The sequence below is a fragment of the Babylonia areolata genome, chromosome 27 (assembly GCF_041734735.1).
Source record: "Babylonia areolata isolate BAREFJ2019XMU chromosome 27, ASM4173473v1, whole genome shotgun sequence".
NCBI classification, from domain to species: Eukaryota; Metazoa; Mollusca; class Gastropoda; order Neogastropoda; family Buccinidae; genus Babylonia; species Babylonia areolata.
The window spans coordinates 35,508,759-35,529,659 of NC_134902.1; the positions used below are offsets into that span (position 1 = coordinate 35,508,759).

The 20,901-nt window shown below is 40.7% G+C and overlaps 1 protein-coding gene across 1 annotated transcript; it reads left to right on the forward strand.

Moving 5' to 3' along the window:
- Positions 1-839: 839 nt before the first annotated feature.
- Positions 840-20,833, forward strand: LOC143301641 (serine/arginine-rich splicing factor 7-like). The gene is made up of 5 exons (XM_076616065.1): positions 840-971; positions 3,288-3,506; positions 8,546-8,740; positions 12,750-12,851; positions 17,320-20,833. Exons 1-5 carry the CDS (start codon positions 964-966, stop codon positions 17,405-17,407), a joined length of 612 nt encoding a protein of 203 aa, XP_076472180.1. The 5' UTR covers positions 840-963; the 3' UTR covers positions 17,408-20,833.
- Positions 20,834-20,901: the final 68 nt, after the last annotated feature.

The following is a 20,901-nucleotide window of genomic DNA, read 5'->3' on the forward strand; positions in this document are numbered from 1 at the left end:
AATGCCTCATATATATAAATGGCCAAATTACACAGAGTAGACTCATGTCTTGAGGACATGAGCAAATTAAATCTAAAGTTAGATGGATCTTTATAATACTTTGGTTGGATTAGTTTTTGTCTGAGGTCACTCAAGGCACGGCAACATAACACAAAATGTAGCTCGCCTTCCTTACCCACATTACATAAACGACAAGTAAACACATATTCCCTTAAATTTCCGTATCTAAAACAATGAGTAGCAATATCAGAAACACCAAATCTAAATTTTGTCAATGCACATTTTATAAATCTGTTCAATACCAACTCAGTGTATGGTTCGATGACATGCGATGTCTTGAAGAGTTTAAACTGTGCAAATCTATCAAAGTTTTGTATATGATCATGCCAGTCTTGCCACCTGCAATCAATAATTCGTTGCCTAAAGCACTTTAAAAAACCGGCAATATCTTCAACCCTTAAGTGTATTTGGTAGGTTGTTTGATTCTCAAGTTCAACCAATATTGCAGTATGGAGCAGAAATTTGGGGACTGGAAAATAATGTAGCAACAGAAAAAACGCATTTATTTGCAATGAAATGGTTTCTCAATGTAGACAGTCGAACTCCAAATGATCTTGTTTATGGTGAGCTGGGGAGATATCCGATTTATTTGAATTCATATATTAAACGTATCAAATATTGGCTGAAATTGACTAGAATGGATGAAAACAGATTTCCATTTAAAGCTTAAAATATGTTATATTCTTTAGATAATAATGGCAAAAAGACGTGGGCAACGAGTGTTAGACAGGGTTTGAATTCTTATGGTTTTGCATTTGTGATAGAGAGACAGAGAAAGGCAGAGAGAGAGATCCGGTTGGGAATCTAATTGTGGAGTGAACAACCCTGTTTTCCGGAAGTCGATTGCAAGATTATCGAGACTACTTTTGGCGTGGAGTCTACGTCGGTCAGACATTTTGTTTTATGCAGAGGTAGGTCAGACAAGATTCCGGTAAACAAAATTTCGTTAATTTGAAGAATGCTTAGTGATATGTTTGGTACTTATGATTTTTTAACTTGATATAAGAGTATAATCTTTATCAAAATCTGCGGTTAATAGCTGAGTGTGGACTGAGACTTTGGTCAACTTCGTTAGTAAGCCATCGGTCGCGCTCACATTGCCGCGATTTTGTAAGAATTTGAAATAGTTGACTTTAATGCTTTGCTACAGACGAGTTAGTGGAGAAAAAACGTTCCGTGGGTAAAGTCGCACTTAAGTACCCCAAATTCAGCTCAGGAATTTAGGATGCTAATATTGGATTTATTCCGTCCCACTTAGGAATCCTAAATTCAGCTCTAGGAATTCCGTGCTTTAACTGAAGTAAACGTTTTGAGTTTTGACTGTTACTGTATATTTTGTCTGCATGATTATATACAAAATATTCCCTTAAGACGGAATGAGTACTAGAGTTGTGGGCAAGATAAGAAAACTTTCCGTTCTCTAGGTAAATGTTACAACTTTTGTATATTTTGTCTCCCTGATTACATACACACTTTTTCCCCTCAAGACGGAATGAGTACTGTTGTTCGCCCTTCGAAGATGACAATGGCTTCAAGAGTCAGGTGGAAGTACGGTGGCTGTGGGTCCGGAGGTGAGGCCAATCCGGGCCCTGAAGGCTCGCCCACATGTCATGTGGGATACAAGAGAGTGGGTGCTGTTGTGGCAGTGGATGCGGCTTGGGCCATGTGCGCAGTAACGCAGCACGTTACGGTGTGCCACAGTGATGCTCCTGGCTTCAGCTGCAAGGGCTCCTGTGGTGCACCAAGCAGGACAATTCATGGCAAGCGAATGAGTACTTAAGTAGCTGTCATTTTCCACATTTCTTTCCCTCTACTCTATGTGACGGATAGTGATACAGTGAACGTTCACGCCTTATTGTGTCACATACACACTACAGTACTCATTCCGTCTTGAGAGGAGCAATTGTGGATATGAATTATGATACAAAAACCATATTAAGAAAGAAAAAAAAAAAGCACATGGTCAAGTTTGACATTTCAGGTGCTGTTAAGTGTACATTGCTGTTAAGTGTACATTCAGTGTCTTACCAGGCTTGTCTAAAGCATAAAGTTTCAGCTTTTGTTTTGAATAACTTCCTTTTGATAAAGTTTAAACTTTAATGGATAAGATAAAGTTAACATGATTAAACCATTTTATATTCCAACAGATATTTCATTTGGCAGGCCACTGAGTTTGTGGCGTGGAAGAGATCATCTGTTGATGAACTGTGTAATGACAAATGAGTTTGAGTCCCAGTACTGGCATTAGACAACTGGATCCATTGACGTTTTCAGGGATTTACATTAACTTTTTTATGTGCACTTTCCCTACTTTCAGAAATGTACTTGAATCATGCGCATGCGCAACATGCACACACACACACAATCTCACATGCACTCACACTCACACAGAAAGTAGTAGTCAAACCCTTTTCTTTTAACTGATGTTTGTTTTATGTGGTATCACAAAAGGTAAAGGTTTCGAACAGCAAAAACTAGTTTTTTCTCTCACTTGATATAACATTGCCATTGGTTTATTTTTGTACTAATTCAATTGTAGTCGACTGTCAGCTACAAAAATTCTTTCTGCCATTTCAGCTGAAAATAGTGTCTGCATTCTCTATCCTGGTAGTAGACAGTCCTGATGTGTGTGGCGTTTGTTTTGTCTCTTCTAGTCTTCATTCAGGAGGTCAATTCTCAAGTATAAGCATTTTTTTTTTTATTTGAAGTGGAACTACGTTAGTTTGTAACACAATGATTTTGAGTTGTGTGAAGTGATTGGCGGAAGGTGAAATTTATTGAAAGAAAAATTACCATTGGTTCTCAAAAAATAGCAACCAATAGCAGATTACATGTAGGAGAACATTAAACTGAATAAAAACACAAATGAGTAACAATAAATATTAATGGACACTGAACGTTCACTGTCTGTTGATGTCAGAATCTTGTAGGACAAGGTGTTTTGATGACGCATCATAATCATGTAGTTTGTATAGATCTGCATAGTCAGACAACCTTGTAATAAGGTTGAGTACCAGTAGTGACGGATCTGTTGGCATTATTGTTGTTACCTAGTTACTGGAGTCGAGGCAGCCTTGATTTTGTATTATTAGGAAGTAATGCAACAATTTAGAGTTTGAGCATAGCATTCAAGTTAATCTGCCATCACACAGTGGATTTCTGGTGGTATATTCTTAACTTCTTGTTCTGTTAAAAATTTATTAAAATCACTCTTTTTCATGTTTCAGAGAAGCAAAAATGTCTCGTCATCGAAGTTCCAGTGTTGAGGGCAAGATATATGTGGGGGACCTGCCTCCAGATGCCTCAGAAAAGGAGATAGAGCGAGCTTTCAGCTACTATGGACACTTGCGTAATGTGTGGGTGGCTAGAAACCCACCAGGGTTCGCTTTTGTCGAGTTTGAAGATTACAGAGATGCAGAGGATGCAGTGCGTGCTTTGGATGGAACGTAAGTGAACCATTTGAGAAATATTAAGCATTATCATCATTAAATTTACCATGAATTTGTCAGGTAAAAGAATGAGTTGTTAATTTTTATATCTTGTGGGAAAATCATTCATGGTATTTGTAGAATGGTGTCAGGGCTTCTTTTAATGCACATATGTGTGTCCCTGACACTCTAAAATGAGGGAGGACGCACTACAGTTTAGGCTTGGGAGTCCGTGGGACGCACTACAAAATCAGTGTCAATGGAAATGTAAATGATTTCAGTCAAACTACAGTGCTCGCTTCTTCTCGTTTAACTAGTTTTCGGTTGGCGTCTTATCTTCGCGAAATCAGCAACTGCTGTATAGTTCTTTGGTGTCATATACTATACCATTTCAAACTGATGCAAACCAGGCCTATTTGCTCTTCTCGGTCAAAATTTATCGCGGCAACTTAGTGATACCTCTGCCCAGTTGGGAGTCCTTGTTTGTCCCTGGGGTCTGTGCCCCCGGGGAAGTACCTCATTAGACAGAGAAGACAAGACATTGAAAAGGACTCTTCCATGGGTGTGGTTGGGTCCTTGTTCACCCATGTTCACACAGCCACTATTGTGTGCTGCCCTCTTGGGTGGGACAGGGGGCTTGTCCCACAAAGTCTTCCTCCCCTCCCTCGGCCATCCTTTCGTATATGACTGCTGGCTGAGGGGGACAAATAGGCAGGTGGGTGCCTGCTACATGTTTCCTCAGCGTTATGCCTTGGCTGCTTTACCTCACAAGGCCAGTCAAGTGGGGGATGAGCGTGGACTCCTGTGAGGTTCGGAGTTATCTTCTCCTGAACTTCACTCTTCTGCCATTCATGGCTGACTACTTTGGGTGACAGAGTGGCTGCGCGCCTGACAGTTAAGGCAGACGCTACTACCAGCCAGCACATCAACTCCGTGCTTGCCAGAAGGGCTGCCATCATCTGTCTGTCTCTAACAACCCAGGAGGAGAAAAGGCTGCCTCATGGTCAGTTCGCACCCAGCAGCACTCCCTCTTGGGTCTTTGTCCCCTGCACAGATAGGGGGCCTATTTACACCCCCGATGACTCAGACACATTTCAGACCCTCCAGTCGCGCAGCCCCAGCGAGTCTGGCTTCTCTCCCACACACAACAGTTGTGCAAAGTGGGACTTGAGGACTGGGTTATGTTGGGGCTAGAATTTGGGTGCATGATGTTTCGAGGCAGAAGATTCCCCCTCCTCTGTGACCCACTCCTCTTTCTTATGTACCCAAGTTAGAGGAGCATGACAGCATTTCGACGATGGGGATATCTCACGGCTTCTGGAAGGCGTGACATCATACCCCAAACTGGGGCCTCGGGGTTTTGGAGACACCTGCTGGAGATTCCAAAGGTCCCGAGAACGTGGCGACCAATCCTGGATTTGTCCCCCTCAGCAGGGCCACATTCTTATGGACTCTCAGGCACGCATTTGAGAGACCATTCAGCAGTGCGATGTGCCACTGCTTTAAACCTGCAGTTGTGCGTGTCCAGATCCTCATACATCCTGCATTATACCGGTACCTGAAGTTCATGTGGAGAGATTGAGTAACTCAGTTCTCTGCCCTCCTGTGTGGTCATTCCAGTGCACCCCATCCTCTGCCGACGGTGGGGCTGGCAGGGGTTTCCAGGTTCAGTTCAGAGTTCAGTTCCTCTAGGTAGGTACCTACTCAACTGATTCCACTTGGCACAGTTGCAGGCCCTGTGTACAATTCACACATCCAGATTTCGGGAGCTGCACACACAACAGGGATTGTCGCAACAAAGGGGAAATTGCTCTCTCTCCCTAAACCAGTCCTCTGATTTCTTAGCGACGACATTTGCCATATGATCCGTAAGAGTTGGTCAGGGGTTTCTGTGTTCAGTTCACAGTGCACAGAGACAAGGCTGGTCTCAGAGGGCTTAGCCCAGAGTCATGCACATCTGGGAGATTGGTTCCTGGAAATACATCAGCAATAACTTCTAGCCCCCCTCCCATTTCTGGCTCATGGGGTCCCACTGACCCCATACTTCAAGGGGCACTCTTCACGATGCATCCTCGTGAGTAATGGGGAGCCCACTTGGGCTCACTTCTTGCAGCCGTGATTAGGTTGTCACGGGAGCCAAGTGAAACTTCACTCTTCTGGAACTTGCAGCAGTTCGCTGGGCTTGTCTCCACTCCAATTTTGTGGAAGCCATCCAGAATATTCATGTGTTCACGGGTAATACTGCTGTTGTGTATGTGGACACAAAAAGTGGGGGTTGCGGGGGGCTCTTGGATATCCTCCTCATGTGGTGGCCCAAGGCTCTCCGTTGCTGGTGCTACAAGGCATTGAGCTTTCAGCAAGACACATAGGGGCAGTACCAACCTAGGCAGGCACTCGCAGCAGGTTCAAGAGCGTCCTCCACTTGGTGGACCCTACACAAGGACACCCTGTAACGCAAGGGGTGTGGCATGGTCTCCACAGAAGGGGTTTCTCTTTACCACAGGTCTGTCGATGACTCCTGATTCCTGTCACACTGGTTGCAGACACAGAATCTTGGGCAGCAAATGTTTTTTCTCTGGACTAGAGCAAGCTGACCGCTTATGCCTTTCCTTACTTCTGATCCCACCCTGGATGGTTGGGAAGCAAGGTCAGAACGTCTGCACCTACCTTAGGCATTTTCAATTCCTTTAATGCAGGATTCTGATAGCTCTGGAGGCTCATGCTGTTGCCACTTCAGCCACCTTTTAGCACTCTGTGCCTCTTTGTCAGGATTTGCAGCTGGCCCTCTGCCGTTCAGAGATTTCCTTCATCGATTTCCTCCTCAGGGAAGTCCGTATGCTCACGGCATATGGTTCTTAGGGGTTTCCTTTGTCACGGCTAACTCAGCTGTCACAGTTTCAAGGGCTTCCCATGTGAACCAGAAGGCAGTGCCCTCCTCCATTTGCTGAGTTCCGCATCAGTTTGACATGGTACAGTATATGACACCAAAATGGGGAGTTCGTATTATACTCCCAGTTTGGTTAAAAATATATATCATGTCAAACTCAAATGCCCGCCCGTCTGTCCCTACGGTTCTTGCCGTGCTTCACAAGGGACGTTTCTTTGCTGGCCATTGGAATGATTCTTTACATACTGCAGGAAATGGCATTTCATTGGCTAGCAGACGGCGGTTTAATGTCAAGATGTTGTATCACTGATTTGCTGCGATAAATTTTGGCCGAGAAGAGCAAACAGAGCCAGGTTTGTGTCAGTTTGACACGGTAGGTAACCAAACCAAACTGGGAGTATAATACAAACTCCCCATATTACTTTCGTCTTATCTCCCTTCACAGAAGCTTGTTGCCCATTTCCAGTACGCTCACAATGAGGCTTGTCGAGTATTCTGTGACACAGATCAAAATCAGAATGCCTCCACTAATGTGGCTTGACGCTCCAAAATACAAACAAGACGAAAAGGCTGATTCTGAATCAGCCGACATCGATCAGCCAGCTTCAGAAGGGGATGGATTACCGAAAAAGAAAAGCCGCACTTGTCATCGTTCATGGGAGTAAGAATTCAAATGGCTGCAGTATGATGAAGACGCACATGTAATGAAGTGCAGAACTTGTGTGAAACTTGCAATCAGATCATCGAACAACTCGCGGGAAATAAATGCGTTTGTTTCAGGATCGACAAACATTCAGAAATTATCCTTGTGCAGCTTTTCGTTTTCAGTGGTTATCACTCTCAATCTTTATAACTCACTGTGTGCTTCTCCATCTGTCTGTGTTTAATGGGGGGGAGTGGTGTGTGTGTCTGTATGTGCGTGTGTGTGTGTGTATATATATATATATATATATATATATATATATATATATATATATAATTACAGTCACTCAGACGGGTGCAATAGCCGAGTGGTTAAAGCGTTGGACTTTCAATCTGAGGGTCCTGGGTTCGAATCACGGTGACGGCGCCTGGTGGGTAAAGGGTGGAGATTTTTACGAATCCCAGGTCAACACGTGCAGACCTGCTAGTGCCTGAACCACCTTCATGTGTATATGCAAGCAGAAGATCAAATACGCACGTTAAAGATCCTGTAATCCATGTCGGCGTTCGGTGGGTTATGGAAACAAGAACATACCCAGCATGCACACCCCTGAAAGCGGAGTATGGCTGCCTACATGGTGGGGTAAAAACGGTCTTGTACGTAAAAGCCCACTTGTGTGCATACGAGTGAACGTGGGAGTTGCAGCCCACAAACGAAGAATAAGAAGACACTCTTCCTCTCCCTTTTGTGTGTATGACTGTATGTGTGCAAGTGTATCTCTCTTTCTCTCTGTGTGTGTGCATGTGTGTCTCTTTTTTTCTGAGTGTAGAGAGTGTTTGCGAGTGTGTGTGAATGTGTATCTCTTTCAGTTTCACTCATTCAGTGTGTCTTTGTGTGTAATGTGAACTGATTGAAAGGAAATGTGTAGTGTGTTTGGATGAAAGAATGGTTTCTTAACCTGTGACTGATTGGACTCCTAGAACCACATGAGGATTCCGAGAAAACCTGAGTGGGAGTCATGTGGACTCTCTAAGCAGACCAAGTATAGGTAGCCCTGGGTGTGTACAGAAATTCTGCTGTTCTTAATTCTACATGTTTCTTGAGCAGACCACTTACCAAATCAATTGAGTCTGTATCCCAGCATTATTTCAGAAAACATAGGTTATTGTTGTTGTTTTTCAGCAGATGAAAGGACACACAGACATTTAGACACACTTAGAGACCCATTTTCTGCTGACCTGTCAGGTGGTCCGACAGTGACAAAACAGATCACATGAACATGCACAACACACACATACACACACACACACACACACACACACACACACCAGACAAGTTTTTGCAGGACATGGAAAAGTGTAAGGTTCTGGCAGGCACAAGAAAAAAGTCACAAGGCAGTATATAATTTAAATTTCTGTGTTGTACACTACTGCTTTCTTGAGTTTTTGTAGATTTACCAGTTAACAGATCAAAATAGACATTGAAAAAGTGTCCTGCGTGAAAATGTACAATTATTGAAATGTACAGGGTTGTGTGCGGAAACCGTGTGCGTGTAGAGCACTCGACAGGCCGTGTGCGACCCAAACCGTGGATGAGAGGTGGGCGAGGGCCACCCCGTCGGGCTTTCCATCCTGAGGACCGTTGCTACGAGTGTGGAGACCGTGGCCATTATGCCTATGATTGCCACAAGTACAGCCGAGGTGGAAGAAGATCCTACCGCAGGTTTGTACTCCCTCTTTGTTGGTTTTTGTGTACCGTGTCATATATTCATTGACTGCCCTGTTCTTGCACTTTCCATTCAGTTTGGAGCCTTGGTGTGCTGTCATTCTTGGTAGCAGTGTGTTCTTTGAAAGCGTCACTACCAGATTAAATATACTGTTTAATCAATAAATGTCTGATAGAATGGGTCAAACAGGGTTTTCATAGGCAGAATGCAGTAATGATAGGTATTCCATGTTCTCCGAGAAAAAGCAATAAGTATTCAGATTGTGAGACGCTTTGAAAAACAGGCTTGGTGAGAATATAATTTTAAAAAAATTTTATGCTAGTAAATATATATTAGTTGCTCTTCATTCGTGGATGCAAATTATTTCCATGTCATTGCTACGTCTTCAAAAAAGAGGTATTAGACAAAGATTCAGTTGTGGCTTATAAAAAGAAATAGAGAAAAAAAAAGAAACCTTTATACAGACTTAGAGCAAACCCCCTTAAGGTGATAAAATAAACTTAAATGTTCCTCTTGAAGTGAAATTTTTTAGTGATAACATAAATCTTGCTTTTGCTTTATGTAGGACCGAAGGTTTTACTTTTGGACATACATTTTGGAAGAGTTTTGGGTAAACTAAAAAAGGATTCCCATTTTCAATCAACTTTTCAATGGATTTTTTTTTTTTTTTTTTTTTTTTTTTTTGGTGTTGTCACATTATCTATGGTTAGGCGTGCCTATACATGTCAGCACCATTATGTTTTAGGGAATGGCTGCTATGTGAGTATTGCAAGTATCAGTCACTTGTCTCGTGCAACAGGGACACACTTTATTGTTATGAGCTTGCTGTTGGTGATTGCTGTCTTCCAAAGAGGTGGGGGAGGGGTGGGTGGGTGAGAGATGGGTTTGTTTTGTTTGGTGCATATGTTGTGATGCTTTTGTAAAGATCTCAAAGCTTCAGTTGATATTTGTCATGTTTTGACAACCTCTCAATTCAGAAAATTGGAGATTTCAAATCTTTCTAAAGGATTGTGGCCAGTAATTTGTGTGTGTTTTTATCAACTTAGTTTTGATACAGATCTTACAAAGTTTCTGTTACATTTCTATTTCTAGTTTCTACTGTTATCTGTAAACTTTTAGTAATTTTACTGAAGTTGCAAGTTTGTGTGTGTGTGTGTTCACAGATCTTGGATAGTTCTGCTTAAAAATCTTTTTTTTTTTTTTTTTAGCAAACATCTTTTTCTTTTCACAGCCATTTGTAAGACTGAAAGAGGAGAAAGACTAGAGAGTTGACATGTGTATTGGTGTGTGTAAGTGTGAGCACATGCGTGTGGTTTTCATCTTGTGTTACAGCCTCTGACACTCATTAACTATGCTTGTTTCATGACTGTCTGTCCCTGCTTTGCAGACATGCAACCTAGTGATAAGCGACCCTTATGACATCACGCGTCAGCCAACTTGAATTTTTTTCAACCGTCTGGGCCAGCATTTTAGATTTGAATCAACCCGCGAGTTGAGTCGACTGCATCCCATCTGTCTCACACCCCCACCTCCCCACCACACCACACAGTTGGAATGAGTCGACTACCCGTCAAACGACATGCGACCAAAAAAAGAGTCAGCTCTGCTGATTAACCTTTTGAGAGAGTCAACCCCTCAGCAGATTTTGATTAGAGAAACACTCGTCCATTCAACCGTCTCATGACCGAAATGTCATCCTCCTCATGGGAAGAACAGCTTCCTTTCAACTCGGCAGAATCCGATCAGTCAGATCACTGCATCAGAAACTTTGAGATTCAGCCTTCGGTTCTCATGAAAAGTTTGACATCAGTCTTTCCGTAAGTTAAATGCAGTGATAATTATTTTGTCATGTCTTGGGGTTGTTTTTTTTCTTTTTTTTCCTAACCTTTAGTGTTCAGCTGTACACAAAATTGCATTATCCAGGTATTTTATAGATGTAAATGACAGAGTTGAAAGGAAAAAGGACTTTGACTTATTAGAGTAATGCTAATGGATTCTGTTTTATAATTTTTTTTTAATAACAGTTGATTTAAATGATTGTCTTTTATTTCATTTTTTGTTACAAAACATTTACTTCAGGGCTGCAGGGTGTCTGGAATAAGCAAGAAATATTAGGATGGAAAAAAGCTGTCTTGTTGGTTGATTATTTGGTTTAACAGCAAAGTGAGAACTGCAAGATGGTGGTTTCACCGTTGCAGTGGGAAGTCATTTACAGCTTAGTCTGTTGTAAAGGGCTGTAACTCTCAAACTAGGAGGTAAGATTGCTCTGGCTCTTTGTGCTGATGCCTTGGGGGATGGTTGGCCTTGAGGAACCATCCCAATACTACTGTCCTGAAAACCTCTTTGCTGAGAGTGGGGATGTAACTTGGGGAAGACACACTCCACTATCAGATTCTAGCCCAGATAGTTGGCATTGCTGTTGCCTACTCTACTGTTCTGATGGTCATAGCAGGACATGACTGAGTATCATACATTTGGTTAAAAAACAACAACAAGAGTTTACCTAACCAACCATTTCAGATAACATTTTCAGTTGTCACTCTTGACAGCATAACAGTTCAAGTGGATGTAAAATAGAACTTGTTAGCCATATGACTTAAATGTGTCCTTTGTATTGAAAATAGATCAATCCAGATCGGTGCACAATACATTTGGCAAGGAGGGGGTGGGGGGAGAGGATGCCTGCATTGCACACATGCCCAGATTGCCTTTTTTTCCAGGGGTAGGTGGCTTAGACATCCAGTTGATGGGAGAAAATTATCACGATGGATATAAACAATTGAAATGGAAAGGTTTCTTGACTTACAGTGACATTTCTATGTATTTTATATGACAAGATTTTGTCGCATCTGACATTGATAAATATAAATAAATCAGTCTGATACTCTTGCAGCCCTGTGAAATACATCATATATTACATTTTGATCTGGTGTAATTGCAGCCCTAAAAAGTTTTTGTCACTTTTTTAAACCGTTTCTTTACAAAAAATCACAGCAATGGAAAGAAAAAAGACAAAATAAGCTGTTTTGTCTGGTGGTCAGTATGTCGTAATGAAATTTTTAAATGGAACTGCCCAGAACAACATTTTTTGAAAAGGACCTGGCCAAATAATAGAAGGGTAGTGTGTGGTTTACCTAAATACATACATATATTAGGAAGTTATGCTTCTTTTTTATGTCAGTGAATCAGTTATGGTGGTTGGTTGAGAAGTGATGAACTGGTTGTCTGCTGTGGTAGATGGTGAGTTTGGATGATGACATTTTGTTTGGGGGTTTTATGATTTTGTTGTTGTTTTGTTTCCAGTTTTCTTTTGGGTTTTTTAATTTTATTTATTTATTTATTTATTTATTTTTTTTTTTTTACTTTCAACCTGATCCAGAATAAATATTGCTGAAGTTAGATGATATTCAACAAATATGTCGGATACAATTGTATTAGCTTAACATAACCGGGTTTGGTATTTTCTGATTTAATGAATATATTTAACAACAGAGCATGATAAGAGAGGTGGGGGGTGTCTCAATATTGATGTAAGTATGATTAGAAGCAGCAGCAACAGTTTGTACTTCCAGCAAAATTAAACCTTTTTACACTAGATAGTAATGGAATACCAGTGCATGTGTGCTAATAAACTTCATTCCACAGCGGTAGAGTCTGTCTGCAGTCTGATTGCCTGCTTTCTAATGGAGCAAAATAAGTTGATACCATCGTTCTCATTTATCTTTTTTGATCAGGTGGATGGAGTGTAAGGACTGGATGGTGAGATGGACAGTGTCTGCTCTTTCAGTTTATGATATGGTCTAATAGATAGTGTGTGTTATATACTTATATCTATATAAGTTTTATGCTAAAATTGATAATGATCAAACAGGTACAGTTTTGGGTTTTTTGGTGGTGTTTTTTTTTTTTTTTTTTTTTTTTTTTTTTTTTTTTTTTGTATGTGTGTTGCCTTTTTTTTTTTTAATGTATATATAACTGTGACTCGTGAAGAGGGTGTGTACACAGGTCGTACAGTCGCAGCCCTTCCCGTAGTCGATCCCGTGGACGCCGTCACAGTCGCACCCGTTCTCGCAGCCGAAGTCTGACCCGCAGCAGGAGCCGCAGCAGGTGAGTACGGAGCTGTGGAGTCTGGTGGTGGTGCTTTGTTGTCAGAGGGTGGGGAGGAAGTGATGGTGGTGTGAGGGAAGGGGATGTGTAGAGCCCTAGCATGGTCGTTGCATGCTCCACGGAAGCATCATATTTGGATGCCAAAGATGACAGCACATCTGACCTTTTTATTTGGAACAGTTTGAAAAGTCTTTTAGAAACATTCACACCGTCAGCCACATCCACATACATACAATGTTTCCCCATACAGATGCACACAGCTGCATACGTATAACGTTTTACCTGCACAGATGTACACAGTTGTTCACCTGAAAACGCAAAATTCTGTTGTTGGAGGCTGATTGTTATTTATGGGTAAGGCCTGTTTAGCATGGTCCGTTGTCATGACACCAAGTTTGGTTGTCATAATGTTCGTATTGTAAAGGGAAGATTTCCTGTATGGTGTGGCTGTGTTACTATATTCATTTGAACTCAGTTTGTGGAGAAGGCTTGTGGTGCACGTGTTTTAGGCGCTGAGATGAATGTGTTCATGAGTTGTGAAGTGCACCAAATTCTTGCCACTCCCATTAAGGCACACAGCTGAACTGGTCAAAGGAGTAGGGGTGCAAGTCATCTGGCATGTGCCTGAAATCCGGCACAACATCTTGACTTGAGGTAGTTTTCGGTATGGAGAAATTTTGTTTTGGTAGTGTCCGGCATGGAGAAATATTTTGGTAGTTTCTGACATGCATAAATTTGTGTAGTCTGGTCACTGTCTTTGATTTCTCTGTCATGTGTTCAGTTGTAATTTTGTATGTGACGAAACTCAAACGAAAAAGAAATGTCAGAGAAGAACTGTGTTTGTAAAGAGCTTAGAGCTTGATCTTTGACCGAGGATAGGCGCTATATAAGTATCCATATGAATCAATCAAAAACTCAGATTGAGATTTATCAAAACCAGTCTCTCATTTACTTGCCCTTGCATTGACATCTTGATAACTATGGGAGAAAAACACATTGCCTCGCTCTCTGGCAATTAAGCGATGAAAAGTGCGTTCACCCATCATATTTTGTGACAGCAGAATAGTCTTTTTGACAAAAAATTACAAGAATACTGAGTTCCAGACCTGACAACCCTTCCTTTCCCAGGGAAATTTAACACTCACAGTTGCACTTGGTACTGTGCTTCTGCATGCCTTCTGCACACACACGCACAAAATTACACAGTTAACTGCTCTCAGGCATGGGCTCGCACACACTCGCGTGCACGCGATCACCATCGCTATCTCTCTGCCTCAGCCCTTGGGCTGCAAACATTTTTTTGCACCACTCACTTTGTAGCAGTTGTGACAAAAAACTTTGTAACAATTGACTTTGAGTCTGTTTCTGAAATTACGTCAGCAAGGATGTGGCAATACCCTTCAAGTCTGCAGTTTTAGTGTACATTATTTAGATCTGGGAATTATAGTCGAAGTACCAAAGATTCATTTGCATCACTTGCATGAAATAATTACTGATGTTTAAAGCGCTGCTTCTCTCATTTAGACATAGGTTCACAGGCCTGCCTGTTAGTAAGATTCGTACGTAGTTTCTACGATTCAAGCCCCCAGACAACAGCACTACGGCCGAGTAAAGAAAAACTATGATTTTGCTGACCATGAATCCTACCACACACGCACACGCACACAGAGTAAATCTGAAATGCTAGGAAGTGCCACACATATTTGTCACTGAAGATAAATCTAGTATCATTTGATGTCAATACTTTTTGGCACATTGCTGTGATTTCGTCAGTGGATGATGTGGCTACACTTCATAGCTGCATTTAGTAACATTATTTAAATCGGGGTTCTAAAGCTGACATTCCGTAGATTTGTCCGCCTTACCTGCATGTACTGATGTAGTGTTAAGTTTTGTTCAAATGTGTGTGCAGCCTCTGTCATCTGGATGTCGGTTATTTCGCTATTGTCGTTTATCATACACACACACGCACGTGCGCGTGCCTTGACGGACACCACACATACACAGATAGACATACAAAAGCATAGATGTGCTCACACATTTTACCATTCCCTACATATATACACAGGCATGAGCGCAAACATATACGCGCATGCACACACACGCACGCACACACACACCATCCACGCACACACCATCCACACACACACAGGTGTACACACACACACACACACGTGCGTGCACACACACACACGTGCACGTGCATACACGCACACACACAGTAACAGACACCACACATGATGATACACAGATCAACACACAAACACTCATTTTACCATTGCTCACATACATACACAGACGTATGCACACATACACGTACACACACACACCATCCACTCACTTGTAAGGGTCTACACACACACACACACACACACACACACAGAGGCTTGCATTGAAAACAATTCATGCACGCACACATGCATATATACACGCATGCGCGTGCGCACACACACGTGAACACACGCGTTCCTTGAGGTGCTTTCTTTCCTCAATAGCTCCAGCTTTGCAAGAAGTGTTGCTTATGGACAGTTGAGAGTAACACTTTGCATATTTTTCTTTACAAAAAGTTACAGAATTGTGTTATGTAGTTTTTCATAATAATGAATAATTTGGTTTGTTTTTTGCTTTGAATAAAACTGACTTTTGTTTTACTCTGATGCACTATGCTTTTTTTTCTCTCCATTAGTAGATCTTTTGCTATGCTGGATACTGCAGTCATCAGACTAAAGGTCCATCCTGTGAGAATGTTCAGTATGGGTGCTAGATCTTGTTTTTTAAAATTATGTTTTTAAAGTGTTTATAGGTAAAAATCCCTCCTTTTTGTCTGCTGCTTGATTTTCCCAGAATTCACCATTATTCCTTCCCAAATAAAAGTCTTTAGAAAATATGATAGTATAGTAATTGTATTCAGGCTTGATGCTCTGTTTTGTTGAGCCCAAATGTATTTTCAGGCTTTGGTCTTGGCAGAAAACAATTTCAGGCTTTGGTCAGGGCAGAAAAAAAAATTCAGGCTTTGGTCTTGGCAGAAGGAAAAAATCGGGCTACAGCAGGTCTTTCTACTTGCAACCCTCCAGGAGTGACCGGGTAAAAAATCAAAGACCTTGGGATCTGAGTGTTGTGGGACACTTGCCATTTAGAGAGAATGTAAATCTCAGTCTTGATGTTAAGACTGTGGAGCTTCAAGGAAGCTGATTTGAAGTAGTGGCAAGTTCAGTGATTTAGAATTTGGTAATAAGAAATTCGTTGACTTCATTTCTTCTGAATTTTTTAAAATTTTGGTTGTATTTCATTTACGTTTCTGAACACTGGTTCAGTGAAACTATTTTCACTAATTGTTTTGTTTAACTAAAGTTAGTTTCTGAGGATGTTTCGGGATCCTCAGCGCCTGTTATCAGACGAAGATGTTTGTCTGACTCACCAAAAGATCCACAAAAGATGTTTGGAAACACCAAGTCAGCATAGTGATGAAAAGAAACAAATGAAATTATTAATGTTGTGATTTGGAGACAATGGTGGGGAAGTGTAAGAGAGAAAGGAGACTATTGATTGTGATTCCTTGGATTGATCTTTCGTGTGATTTATCCCTGAAGGGAAACTGGACATAGTTGGGTTTTTTTTTTCCTATTAATAATCAGAAAGGAATGTCTTTATGTTGTCATGTATATCCCTGGGTAAAAGTGAAGTCAGAATGCGAACGTTGTGTGTGAGTCTGTTGTGTGAGCTCGAGTTGAGTGAATGCGACAGTGTGACATTTATGATGTTCTTGGTGTTATGTTTGATTTATGAGACTTTGGGTTGCAAAACTACCAAGCACTTTACAAGAAGAAAACAAATGGGGGATGCTAGCTAGTTTGTCAGAACAATTTTGATATTGGTGTCATGCTGGAACAAAATAAATCAACAAAATTGCACGAAGTAGGACAGTTAGCATTACGGGGAGACCATTGTTTTGCATTTCCTGTTTTCTCTTTGTCTTTTGCATATTCATTTGTTTTATTACTTGGCCTCATACAATTTTTTCTTTATTGGTCTCTTGCATGTTCATCTGTTTTATTACTTGACCTTGTCATGCAAAAAAATTTTATTGGTATTATGATGAACCAATTTTGAAATGGCCGGAATAACTGAATATTGTGAATACCAGTATATATCATTTTGTAAAATGTGTGGTTCAGTGTGCATTTCTTCTAACAATATTCTTTGATTTTTAAATTTTTTGAAATTTTAATCATTTAAAAATAAAATATATGCTATGTGTGCTTGCACACACATTTTTTTTTAGTCGTTCAAGAAAATAAACATATATTGAAGACTTTTTTCCCCAGAGTATCTGTCTTGGGTCCTGCAATGATAGAGGGGGGGTTGGGGTGGGGGGTAGGATTTCAACTTTTGAGGCAGGGAGTGGCTGGGGAGGGGTGTGAACTGTGTTCCTCTGTATTTAAGGTGATTTGCTGGTGATGTGTTACAGAGCATCGGTAGAGCACAGACGTTCCCGCTCACGATCCGCGTCACGGGGGAGAGAGTCTGCTGATGGGGCCCACAACAGTGACAACTGAACCATGGGACTTGCCCCCACCCCTTCTTCATCAGTCTTGTGGCCATGTTTTCTTGTAGATGAAAAAAAGACTATGCTTTTTTCTGTTCTGTGCATTGTTACCACTGGCTTCAATCACTCTTCAGATCATTCTATGGCTTTGGACTGCTGTCACCATGACATCAGCAAAGCCAGAGCGAAGGATGTGTTGTGAGTGGGTGGTTTTGTGTCACAAAAACTGAATACTTTTTTTTACACTGTTTGCACACTTGTATGTGGTGGGCAGTTCAAGGCATCCTTTTCTGTAGGTTTCACTGTGTTTTACATTCTGGAGGGAAGGTGGGGGGCGTGGGGGGGGGAATGCATAGGACTTGTGCACGCGCACACACACACACACACACTCCTACCTCTGTTTTTCAAGGTGAATGTGGATGAGCTAATGCAGGGGTTCACTTGGCTGCTCACATTGGGCAAACAATTAGCAAATCCAGTCATAATCCATTTTCTTTTTTAGATAGTGACTTTTATTTTTTTTTTTAATTGCCATTTGTCTGTCATGACCCCTTGAAAGAACCTCTTATCCTTGCTTTCATGGGGGCTGGGGTCTGTTGCTCCAGCAGATTAATTTATCAAGTCTTTGTTTAAAAAGCAAAAACAAAAAAACAGGCACACAAACCAGAAAGAGAAAAAAGCTGCCAGCAGACCAGTTTCAGATTTTAGGAGAATGATGTGGCAGCAGTTTCTGTTGATAGGAAATTATGTTTAAGTGATATGTCCAAATGTTTTCTTCCTTTTGGTTCTGGTTTGAAGATGTAAATTTCTGGCATAATCATTGTAAAGGAGGAGACTGAATAGATTTTGTCTTGCATCCACAGATCTTGTGAGCTGGGATGTGACATTTGGACCAAAATCTTCGTCACTTTTGTTGTTTGATTTTAAGCTCACGTTGAGGCACAGTATGGAAGATTGACCTGCCTGTCAGTGGACGGTTCATTGTGGTAGAACAGTTGATTGATACAGGTGTTCAGGTCAAACCATTGATGCACACAAAGTGTTCAGTAGTTTGGTTTATAAACTTATTTCTTGACAATTATGTATGTTCAGTGGTTGACTTCTTTCTGTGTGAACTGTGGATTGATACTGATTAAATAATGGTGTCTTTAAATGGTATTCTGTTTTCATCTTGATTTTACCCCAGTGTGGTGGTATTCACCTGATTGCATGTCAGGATTGACAAACCAGATTGTCCAGTATCAACACACACGACACAGGCCAGTGTACCGTAATGAAATGTTAATGGTGGAGAGGATCAGTCGTTATGTAGATCTGTTTTTGAGGCGATTGTTCTGACTCTTCAGTTACAAGTTTGAAAAGCAACTCATTTTACATTTTCTAAACATGTCAAATGGATGGAGTATTGTGCACCCCAAGCAGATTAGCTTATTTTTGCATTCAGTTACCCTTTCCAGTCGAGACGGTGTGCTGATTTACACATGTGGATTTTGAGTTGCATTCAGTTACCATTCCAGTTGAGACGGTGTGTAGATTTACATATTGTGGATTTTGAGTTGCATTCAGTTACCTTTCCAGTTGAGACGGTGTGTAGATTTACACATGTGGATTTTGAGCATTTTCCACACAAAGGTCTAGCAGACGAAATTTGAGATTCTGTCAGCCTTCCATCATTTACTTTAATCAGACTCAACTTATTTTGTTGAATATCCACAGTTTAAAGACAACAACAGACAAAACACTGTGGTAATTGCCATTTAATTGCCAATACATTTTAAAAATGGATTTGACATCATAAAGACTTTAAAAGCACCTAATCAACAGAATACAAATCTTTCATTTTTATTGCCTTTTTCTCTGACATCGTAACAGTGAACACTGAAGGAAAAAGATCGTCCTTTCCCCTGATGCTGAATACAGAAATAACCATGTTTTTTGTAAAGTCACAAAAATGGACTGCTGCTTCCAGCTACCTGTATTGTTGGGCACTGCACCTGGAAAAACCCACTGAGCACAAGCATTTATGCTGTGGTGCTGACTAAGAAAAACCATGTGCGATGCCCTCAAAATAAAAGCATGGCAGGGGTCATCAACGTAAAAACAAGCCCGCTTGCAGTGAATGTTGGAGTTGCAGTCCATGAGTGTAGAAAGAAAAAAAATATATCCGGCACAAGCTTAGACACTAAAAAATCAAATTAACTCTTGATAATGGTGTGAAACTGCTGATATGTAATCAAGAGTAGTTGTGATATGCAACACGATTCTGAGGCAGTGGTTGTGTTGATTGTCACAGCAAAAGCTTTCAAGAGAACCACATGTAAAGAGGGAAGAGTAATAATGGGCATGATAAAATTAACCACAGTAAATATTCCATCACTTTGAATGAAACAAAAGCAACAAATAAACTGATTAACTTCAAACTAAAAAAAAAAAGAAAAAAAAGTTAATAAATCAACCAAAATTCAATACAGTAACAGCAGATGTGTCTTTAAATGAATAACATTGCATAGTGATTATCACAAGACAACAAATAGTGGCATAAATCATTGGTCAACATCAAACTCAGATAGGAAATGGCATAATTCACTAAACATCAAAAATAACATCACAAAGAAGATCGAACACTGTCATTAATTAAAAAGGCCAAGGTAATGGTAAGGTGAAGTGCTTACAAGACCTTGTTACTCTATGTTGAGCTGTACCAAGCTAGTATACAGTAATAGGTTTGTTCTGTTGGGCCATTTTCCCCTGGTTTACACATGACTGAGAAACTGTAGTATTTGCTCCATTTTGGCCAATGTGTGCCAGTAACTAGTTACGCATGTGTATTTTTTAGTGTTTTTTTTTTTCTTTTCTTTTTTAATCCTTATTTAGGGCTTCGGTTTATTGTATAAGTGTCAGTCCCTATTTCTTTTTCCCTGTGATTGTCACTGATCCTTAACAACCGTGGATGAGAAAATTCTGATAAGGTACTGAGATAAAGGGAGAGAGAGGGGGAGTTGTAATGAAGAAAATAAAACTTCACAACTTCGAAACAAAGCATTTGTAATTTCATGATCAAATAAAGAAAAAAAAAATCTTCATAACTTAAAAAGTGGCAGTATGAAGCATTTGTAACTTAATGATTAAACATTATTTTTGGAGAAGAAAAAAAAGATTTGAAAAAGTATGAGAACTTAATGAACTGGTTTAATCTCATACAGATTTCAGAGGTATTGACATATGTAGATATAAAAGAGGAGGAAAGGGGGAGGTTTAACAACACAATAATTAAATTTCCTGTGCCATTTGGGGAGTAAACAGTGGCCAGCAATTCTCTCTCCTCAAGAATTCGTTGAATGATAATGAGCAAAGACAGCACTGTTGGCTGAAATACCACAGAACATACCTCCAGCTCAATATAGCTTGCTGTATCTCTGTCACACCACCTAAATGAGAGGACTGTATGGCCCACTATCAAAATCAGATGACAGACTCAAGGGGGGAAGGATCTCATCTTGCTGT